Here is a 10,477-nt window from a genome sequence, read left to right on the forward strand (position 1 = left end):
GAGATGGACTAAGTGACCCTGTGAGGTCTCTTTCAATGCTAATATCTATGATTTGGGATCAAAATCTGCCAAGAACAACTGATGAGATTTCAACACCTTTGAATGCATACTCAGACCCTGACCCTCATTTATTCTCAGACCCAAAATCCGCCAACCCCAGCTTCATCTGGATCCCAAAACCTCAACTCAGCTCAGCTCTGGTTTAAATGAATCAAGGTCCAAACCCAAAAATAAACATTAAAAAAGTAGGAACTTACAGCGTCTTCGCTCAGCCAAATCCAGTAAAGATTTCTATACACTTATTTATTATTTTAGTGGATTCTTAGCATGATAGTAAACATATAATGGGTCATAAAATAGATTCATGGTAAAGATGTGGAGGAAAATATCCCAAGGAGTTGAAACATCACATCGGAAAAATCTGGAAGAAATCAAACTACTGAATTTTCTCTCCCAATTCTGTCCCAGTTCAGGTCTTGATAAAAACGTGTAATATAAAGAAGCAAACATTTCCTTTGATTCGTTCAATTTTAATGAGTGCAGGTTCCTAGAAAGCAAACAGTACATATTGCTATGATATTGCTAAGAAGCTATTACAGAGATCTAAAAAATAAAGAAAATAAATATCTTCTCTTTTTCTCCATGGTTATAGCACTAGGTCAACTTGAAAACAACAGGCATTTATCACTGTGTTTGCACAGTTGGTATAAAACCAAAGAGATTTTTTTTAAATGGCAATTGTCTATATGTTTTCATAGAAATCAGAGTGTCAGGAGAGCCAGCTTTGAATATCTCCCCCATCCGCTACAGGAAACAGTTTCCAAGTCAGGCGACCATTGCTCTTCGAATGTCTCTATTGGGTGAGCTCAGCAGATCAGGAACTATATCTCGGATTCAGAAAGACTGTAGGGAGAAAAAGAAATCATGTGTTTTTCTTAGGTCTGACTGATATGTCTCAATTGTGCCAGCGCTCAGATATGTTGATCTGGGCAAATCACTTCCCTTAACTATATCTCAGTTTCCAGCACTGTAATATGGCGATAATGATACTCAGTCTTTTTAAAGTGCTTTGAGATCCTCTACGAAATGGCAGTGTATATGGGCAAAATATCAGCATCAATGGAAGTTCAGCTATGCATGTCAATGGGATCAGAATTTGAGTTACATTTATTACAGAATTACTTGCTTCTATTATAAGTTATCATGTATACAAATCAAAACCCCAGATCCAAACACTCCCAAATATCAGGGTGCTCTAAACTTGACCCCCTTGATTGTGGCTTGGACTAATCTGTAACTGTAACATACATGCACACAAATCTCACCCTCCCACTGAAACATACTCACAGAGAAGCAGCAGAATCACAACCTTAGCACACACATGTAAACTCTGTCCTCAGTTACACCCAAGCCAATTGCAGTGAAATGAACAGGATAGCATAGGTGCAGTTGAAGGCTGAAGCGACCTCTGTTTGTACTTTTCAGCCTTATAACTTTAAACCTCTTAATCAAACCTGGTGATAAAAAAAATAGGGCTCCCCCAATTATTTGTATGGAAGGGAGGAAGGCAAATTGGCAGAGCACTTTGGGAACAAATTCTACACCCACCAAACTCTCACAGACTTCAGAGGGAGTCCCCAGGGAAGACAGGGTTAGATCCCGATCCCACCAGAAATGTGAGGAAAAGGTATTTAATATTTGAAAGCAACCGCCTTGCCCATGCAGCTAGATTGATTGTTGCTTTGGTATTACTATAGTCCAAGTTAAAAGCTGGGCTTTAAGGGAGGGAATGAACGGACGACAGAAATTTAGATCCACGTCCTCCAACGGCTGTGGCTCCTTTTAAGCCCATGGAGCTACTCTGTTTTACACTAGCTAAGGAGCTGGCCATACAAATGGGGTGGGACTGCTGCTCTGAGAATCAGTGAGAGATGCACCCTTGGACTAGGCTGAGCCTGCATTGCAGAATATATCTAGTTCCTTTCGATGCTTTTAAAATGAAGCCCAAACCTTTTCAAATGTATCTAAGTGGTGAGAGAAATAGCATCACGAAGCAGATGTGGCCAGGTTAAGCAGCCAAACTAAAGTTCAGAAACCACATCCACAGCATATACTGTGTCATGCAAAGCAAGTCCTGTGATTGTTTTTAAAGGGTAACAAAGACCCCAGTGAACTTGGTGAAATAACATCCGTGAGCATAAGTGTAAGGTCAGCAGCAGAGGGAACACGTTAGCTGGAGACGGGAAAGACTGGGCAGGTAACGGCATCCACACCCCTGTTTGTATAAGCACCTTATTTTACTGTTTTACTGCAACTTCTGTGCACAAAGTCAAACATGTCAGCAACAGCAGAGACGGGCTTTGGCTGTTTGCATTAGCTTTAGCGACGCATCAAGTGGGACCAAAACCCACCATCTCTTGAGTGTTCAATTTAAGCTCCCGAGCCTTGAGAACGAACGGGCCAAGTCCTGCTGCGGCTTTTTCGCGGCTTTCCTATACACACCCAGATAGGCTCGGTGCAGCTGCACTGCCAGTTCCGTCTCTTTCATCCCGGGGGAATAATTCACGGGAAGTGCTGTGAAGCACCTGAACTGGTCATCGTTCCTTCTGGCTGCCAAGCACCCTGACAATAGCGCATCATTTAACAATCCGGAGCTCTCAGCGCGGCTCAGAAATCTTTGTATCTACAACTAGATTCGGTGTGTGCTTCCTTCCAAATAGCCTTGATCTCCAGTATATCCCTCCCCACCCACCAACCAGAAGCAAGCAGCCACCTGCCAAGAGGTTACCAAGAAAATTCCATTGTTCAGCTCAGAGTTGAGAGACAAAATTATTCATCTCAGTCTCCGGTTGAATCGCCAGTTTCAAGAATTTCCTGGCACCGCCGAAGCTTTGCTGTGATCAGTAAATTCGCTGATTTTCCTTCTCATGTGGACTTACAGCAAACAGCGGAACTGCTGCTGCTGCTTCTGCCTGGCCAGGAAAATCTCACCAGGTCCCAGCTTTAAACCATTTGGAATCAAACAATCCCTAACCCACTGAAATCAGTGCAAAGGATGCCAGGGGCTTAGGGTCAGGCCCTCAGAGCATGACTGAGTCCGCGATGAGAGGAGCGGGAATTGATCAAGAAACATACCAGTGCTACTGAGCGTGGAAGGGCTGTCGTGCATCAACACACCTCTCTGTTATCAGAGCAAGAGGGGCTCTGCTGACCTCCCGGCAGCGGGTCCCCATCATGCCATTAACAAAGACAGACTCCGTAAAGTGCTGGCCACTCCACCGAGCCCTAGTTCAAAGCATGGCCACCCTGCCGCCACGCGAGGGCTTGTTTCTCTCCCCCGTGTTTAGCGAGCTGGCTTTTCTTTCCAAGCCTCATACTTACTGGGTGAGATTTACCTTAAGTCCCCGATCCCCTCCTCGCTGCCCTGCTGCTGCTTCATCACCCTCTCCAGGAGCTTTGGCCTCTTCTTCTCCCGGGTCCCTCCTCGGCTCCAGGGACCCCGCTGGGCTGGCAGAGCTCGGGCTCGCTGCGGGAGGAGGCTGGCACCTGTCTGCAGGGGGGGCCGGTGCTGAGCGACTGTTCGCCTGGCTATTAAGTCCCGCAGGCCCAGCCGTGTGAGCGCCGCGGGTTCTCTCCCACGGAGCTCGCCTCTGGCGGGGCGGAGGGCTGGCATCTCGGATGCCTGGGTCCGCGGCCCGGCGGCTCTGAGGTCTTGCCTGCGGCTGTGCAGCAACCTGGGCGCCCTGTTTACAGAGGTGGGGGGCGAGCCCGGGCTCTCTCCCGGCTCATCCCCCAAGTCCCGGCGCCACAGGTACGGGGAGCGTCGGATCCCCATCAGCAGCCCCGAAGCTCGGCCCACCGTGTGGTACCGGGGGCTGGCCACGTGCTTGTACCAGGCTCCGACGGGATCGACCAGCAGCATCAGCCCCAGCAAGCCCAGGGTTTTCCATGCGCCCCCAGACGCGTGCCTCAAATTCATGGTAAGCGCAGAACAAACTTGGCAGGGCTTCCGCTGGCCAAGGAAAGACAAATCCTGTAACTAACTAGGTGAGGTGGGATGAGGGGTCCGCTGGCCCCAGGCGGGAGCTGGCCGAAGCCTGCAGAGCAGCAGGGGCCGAGGGCTGAAGTTAGTTCCCCTTGGAAGAGTTGCTGGAGGGCTCTGATGCTTGGGGGTCTCGCTTCCCCCTTGTATATAGCCGCCGAGGGGGCGGCCCGGCCAAGCCAGAGTCCCCGCCCCCAGCCAAGGTACCCTCGTGGAATTTGACTAGCGTCTCCCGCTGACTCCCCGCACCTACCTGCCACCCCCCTGCAAGTGACTAAAGCATCTCAGAGCCGGCTGGGGGGCAGCAGCCACTCAGCTGCTTCTCCTCCCTCCCGCTTCACCCACCCAGCGCTCCGTCCCCAAAGCCCGGGGCTGCCTGCTAGGTGACAGCACCACCAGCTGTTTTATGGCAGCAGAAGGGCAGGGGCGAGAAATCAAACCCCAGCCGCCCCACAAATGCCCACGAAAGAGCACTGCACACACACTCACGGAACTCAGCGCGTCCGTGACTCACAGTACATAGGAACCGAAAGCAGGGCTAAATGATGCGATTTTCAGCAACATTAGTCCTGAACCCGGGCTAAATGGGCTTTGATCTAGCTGGTGTAGATCAAATTCCTGTTTTTGTTATCTATCTTTTGCAGAAAGGATGTTGACTTGTAGTTAGACAAGGACGATCCCCGCACACACACACACTTCTCCCTCTCTTACACATACACCCACCCCCAGATCAGTGCAGTTCATTTGTCCTTGCAGTGCAAAACCTGCTTGTGTCCACAAAGGGGTAATACATTATTAACCATTAATAATGCAAAACCTAGACTCCAATCCTGCCTCCTGCAATTCACTAGCAAATATCATCCCAGCCTAAGGATGCCCAGGAGATTTCAAAGGCCCAAATGCTTACTGACTTTGGATGCATGGCATTGCTTTGGTGCAGGACAGTCCCAGACTAATTAGTTAATAGTTGCAAAGTGATTAGATAGATAATCACAGCATAGCACATATTGAGCATCTATCTATTGATCATTTTTACATCACATCTTAAAACCATTGAGACAGGCTGCTTGTCTCCCTAGATGGGCAGCTATCTGACTAAATTATAACTTCTGACTAGTCATTTCTGCTTGGAGAGTAGGGAAAGAGATAGCTCAGTGGTTTCAGCATTAGCCTGCTAAACCCAGGGTTGTGAGCTCAGTCCTTGGGGGAGCCATTTAGGGATCTAGGGCAAAAATCTGTCTGGGAATTGGTTCTGCTTCAAGCAGGGGGTTGGACTAGATACCTCCTGAGGTCCCTTCCAACCCTGATATACTATGAAAGAGTCTAGCATTTGTTTAGTTTACATTCTTTCAACTTTATAGAGTCATAGAATGGTAGGACTGGAAGGGACCTCAAGAAGTCTCCTAGTCCAGTGATGGAGATTCCACAACCTCCCTGGACAATTTATTCCAGTGCTTAACCACCCTGACAGTTAGGAAGTTTTCCCTAAAGTCTAAGCTAAACCTCAGTTGCTATAATTTAAGCCCATTGTTACCATCCTCCTGATCCAAAAAAACCAGGCAGATCTGACATTCTCCACCCAGTCATCATTTAGCTCCTCTAGAACTATGGGTCAGGCAGGCCTCGCCTTACAGGTGGGTGACATGAGCAACTGACTAGGGATCCATGATCAGGGGTGGGGCACCGTGTCAAGAGGCTGCAGAAGGGCTGTGCCCACCTGGGGGCTAAAGGGCAGAAGCCAGGCAGCATGACACCTGCAGCTCTGCAGCCACTCCACCTGCTGCTGCGGGAGTAGTACTTAAGGGGTGCCAAAGATGGCCAAGGGCACCATTTTCCCTAAGATCCTCAGCTGACATAAATTGGTGTATAACTCCTCAGTGGAGCTACATTGATAACCCTTGCCTGAGGATCTGGCCTAGGCCTCTCACTTCACATTTTCTGTTGTGTGAGCAGCTACTTGGAAGCAAATTCAGACCTATCTTTTGTCATACAAAACAATATTTCATTCCTGTATATTGTGCCTGCTATGTTTTTATTATTAAAAGGAATATGTAGCCAGGCACACAGACACCACAGCACCCACCTACGCTGCAAACATGCAGCCTCGTGAACAGGCTTTCTGCTCCAAAACCACTGCCTTCTAGCATTTGGATGAAAGGAGAGTCTCCATTTGCCACCAATACTATTTAGCCTGTTTGTCACTTGCAATCCCAAAGAAGGCCAGTCACAGACACTTGTCTTGAGGCACTCTGATTCAGTGCTGTCCGGACCACTGTGGGCATGTTGCTTTTCACCAGAAGCAGTGCTAAGGCAGGTACATTATTACTGCTGTGAATTTGGTCCAAGGATCCCTGTTCCTTATGCAGCACATGTCTGACTCTGTTGTGCACCCTGTTTATTCATACAGGATTTACCAGTCCTTACATGAGTACTGATGCATTTGCATCAGAGCAGGAAATAGATTTCACTTTAGTGACTGCTTCTCTTGCTGGAGTTTGTTCTTTCTAATGTTGCCAAAGTAACAATCCTTTCCTGTAGCTGAATGAAAACGCCAGAGCCAGCCAGACTGTGGTCTGGAGAAGAAGGAGGATGAGGGATTTGGTGAAAAAGCAAAAAGTGGGAGTGAATGCAGTGAACTGTAAGAGGACTGGCATGCTGTGCGGCATGCCTGCTCCTATTCCGAAACTCTCTCGTGGTCTGCAAAGGCTACGAGTCAGTGACGAAGTGTTCCTGGCATGTGAGAAGAGAATTCTGAGCTTTTCCTGAGCAGAGCGCACAAAAATTATATGTGTACATAAGATGAATCAGTGTTTAACTAATCAGACTCTGAGAGCCAAGTCCACTCCTGGAGTAACTTCATGGAAGCCAGAGGAGTTGCACTCAGGATGAATCTGGGCCGTAGTCTTTAACGGTAGTCATTGATGAAGGTGCTATTTCTGGGTTTTTAGCCCTTTGAAAGTTATGAATGGCTCCACAGCTTTCATTTTTAATAGAGTCATTAAATGAATGACATCAGTACTGTACACAGACAATCACGCCTCATCCATCTCTGATCACCAAATACTGGCTCACAATCAGATATGCATTATCAATTTTATTTCATCCAATAAAGAAGTCATTAAGCTTCTTTCTCCCTGCTATAGCTGCATGGACTCTGAAAAACCCTGGACTAGAAAATCATTCGCATTTGGAAAACTTGGAAGCTCATTTCTAACTTTGCCCCAACCTCCAGTTTAGCAGTGGGGTTGGCAGTTTACGTTGTTTTGTAATGGCAAATGGTTAATAATACCTACCTTTCATATAGCATTTTTCATCAGAAAGTCTCAGAGTGCTTCACAGTCTTTACTGTATTTATCCTCACAGCACTCCTGCTATCCCTATTTTACAGTGGGGTAAGTGAGGCAGAGAGGCTAAATGATTTGCCCAAGGTCATACGAGCCAGAGTAAGGACTTGAACCTGAGTGTCCCAGTCCTAGGCTAATGGCCTAATCACCAGATGATACAGTGTATAACCCTGTTCCTACTGAGTCATACCTAACTCACAAATACACGAGGGTCTGTATTTTCCTTACACTTTGGCAGCATTTGTATAGTTTGTCATGCCAATAAGATCTCATTTCACTTCTGTTGGTGAAAGAGACAAGCTTTTCATCACAGAACTGGCCATTTTTAAATCAAGATTGGATATTCTTCTAAAAGATCTGCTCTAGAATTATTTTGGGGAAGTTCTATAGCCTGTGTTATATACAGGAGGTCAGACAAAGGTCCCTTCTGGTCTTGCAGTCTATGAATCTATAAGACCAGAGTTCAAGATTCTGTACTGTCCCTGCAATAGCTGACAAAATCATAAATATCTAAACAGAGCCATGAATAACACTCTCTGATCTGTTTTGGGGTGTTCCTCATGTCAGTATCCGATAAGCACAAAACTCAGGCCCTCCTTGGCAGGTATAAAGCCATTGGGTAAAAGCTTGGCCCCACTAAAGTCAACTGAAGTTTTTCCATTGACTGTAATGGGGCCCAGATTTCACCTTCCTCGTCCCCTTTGAAAGTTGTAGGGTGGGATTTACAGAATAACTCAATGTTGGCCCAATTCTGCTCCTACTGATAACCCCCCCACCCTTTTGACTTCAGTGGGAGCAGAGTTAGTCCAACGTTGAGTGCTTCTGAAAAATCTCACCCATATGTCTTATACTAGAAGACCTGAATATACAAATACAACCGACTACATTAACTCAACTACCAACAATGCAAACAACAGGCCAATTTTTGCTCAGCTACTTTGGTGTAAATCCAGCTTAACTCTATTGACTTTGTGGGAGTTATTCTGAATTTACATGGGTGAAAATGCGCAGTCTTAGGCCCAACAACTGTTATCCTGAAATAGATTGAGGTGCTTTCCTTTTAATTCTGAATGGAATTAAAGTCTATCAGAGAGAGAAACTCTATCACTCCAACTCTATCAGAGAGATCAGATTTAATATGCATGTTGTATTAACTCTGTCTTCTCAACACACTCATGTCTGCACACTTCAGGAATTGTGGCTCTTCTTGACAATGGTCTAAATCAGAGGTGGGCAAACTATGCTCTGCAAGCCACATCCGGCCCGGCAGCCAATTTTGTCCGGCCCTTGAGCTCGTGCTGGGGAGCAGGGTCTGGGGCTTGCCCTGTTCCTGTGCTCCAGCTGGGGAGTGGGGTCAGGGGGCACTCTGTATGTGCCACAGCTCTGCACAGCTCCAAGAAGCATTGACATGTCCCCTCTCTGGCTCCTACATGTGGTGGCAGCCAGGGGGCTCTGCACACTGTCTGCGCCCCAAGCGCCACCCCTGCAGCTCCCATTGGCTAGGAACTGCTGCAAATGGGAGCTGCAAGGGCAGCACCTGTGGACAGGGCAGTGCGCAGAGCTGCCTGACCGTGCCTCTGCATAGGAGCTGGAAGAGGGACATCTCGCTGCTTCTGGGAGCTGCTTGAGATAAGCACCACCCAGAGCCTGCACCCCTGACCCCCTCCCAGGCCCCAACCCCCTGCCCCAGCCCTGATTCCCCTCCAATACCCACCAAACCCCTTGATCCCAGCCTGGAGCACCCTCCTGCACCCCAAACCTCTTCATCACCAGCCCCACCCTTCACCTCCCTCCGCACCCCAACCCCCTGCCCCAGCCCGGATCCCCCTCCCACACTCTGAGCTTCTCATTTCTGGCCCCACCCCAGAGCCCTCACCCCCTCCTGCACCCCAACCCCAATTTCATAAGCATTCATGGCCTGCCATACAATTTCCATACCCAGATATGTCCCTTGAGACAAAAAGTTTGACCACCCCATGTCTGAATGAATCTGAAAGAGGCATTTGGAAAATAAACCACTATAGTTTAAAGATAACTTTCTTCCCATTTTTATTATAATAGACTCTGGTATTTACTGGGAAGGTTCACAACTCACCCAAGCACGAAAGAAAAGCAACTAGAGAGGCCAGCCTGACTGCAGGGATGGGTCGCTATTATGGTTTGGTTGTTAATGCTCATTTCATACTTGGCACTTTGGTTTTTGCTGTCTAGGGGTTAGGTGTTCTGATGATTTCTACCATTTGGGCTCCACTGCAGCTCTTCCTGGGAGTATAATGTGGTGATGCAGATGCAAATGTCTTGGATGAAGGACCTTATGAGGAACATATGTTTTAAGCAGTCCTAACAGGATAATACTACTATGCCCTTCTTTAGCACCTAACACTCAAGGATCACAAAACACTTTGCAAGTCTCACAACAGCCTTGTTAGCTATTATTATCCCCATTTTCCAGGCAGGGAAACTAAGGGCAAGAGAGGTTAAGTGACTTGTTCAAAATCACACAAGTTAGTGGCAGAGCTGGGAAAGAACCCAGAAACTCTTAGACAAGGATCTGCTCTCACAGCACACCACACTGCCTTCTGACACAATGAGCTACATTCATCTGTAGGTTAAATGGGAGTGGGTGTAAGTTAGTAAGAAAATCTGTGTAAGTGCCAACATACCATAAGGTGCACCAATATGGAATTCATCAAATGTGCCAAAGAGGCAAAATTAATTGAAGTCTCTGGTGTTACCCCAGTAATGAATTTAGTCCATTTTGTCTCCTGCACTCATACAAACATATTTTACAAATTATCACTAGTCTATGTATCTTAAAAGGGTTAATTGCTTCCCACAACTCTAAGTGTTTATGTGTGTGCTGTGACAAAGTTCCTCCTCTACTTTGGTGGGTCCTGCACTTATTGGCAGATTTGCTCACCTCAGTGATCTTCCCCACAGTCTCAGTCAACTTCTCATGTGTCTGATCAGAAGTTGGGAGGTTTGAGGGGAACACAGGCCCACCTTCTACTCCGGGTTCCAGCCCAGGGCCCTGTGGATTGCAGCTGTCTATAGTGCCTCCTGTAACAGCTGCATGACAGCTACAACTCCC

General features: G+C 47.3%; 1 protein-coding gene across 1 annotated transcript; it reads right to left on the reverse strand.

Annotated features, from left to right (window-relative positions):
• Positions 1–529: 529 nt before the first annotated feature.
• On the reverse strand, positions 530–4,062 carry NPW (neuropeptide W). Its single transcript, XM_032762776.2, has 2 exons — positions 3,396–4,062; positions 530–903 (listed from the first exon to the last, which is right to left on the reverse strand). Exons 1-2 carry the CDS (start codon positions 3,977–3,979, stop codon positions 882–884), a joined length of 606 nt encoding a protein of 201 aa, XP_032618667.1. The 5' UTR covers positions 3,980–4,062; the 3' UTR covers positions 530–881.
• Positions 4,063–10,477: the final 6,415 nt, after the last annotated feature.

Source organism: Chelonoidis abingdonii, chromosome 9 (genome assembly GCF_003597395.2).
Source record: "Chelonoidis abingdonii isolate Lonesome George chromosome 9, CheloAbing_2.0, whole genome shotgun sequence".
Classification (NCBI taxonomy): Eukaryota; Metazoa; Chordata; order Testudines; family Testudinidae; genus Chelonoidis; species Chelonoidis abingdonii.

Excerpts from the sequence above, each read along its gene's own strand:
- NPW (XM_032762776.2), bottom strand. The coding sequence starts at position 3,979 with ATGAATTTGAGGCACGCGTCTGGGGGCGCATGGAAAACCCTGGGCTTG. Across the intron at positions 904-3,395 it reads GAGGGGATCGGGGACTTAAG|TCTTTCTGAATCCGAGATAT; the intron begins GTAAATCTCACC and ends TTCTCCCTACAG.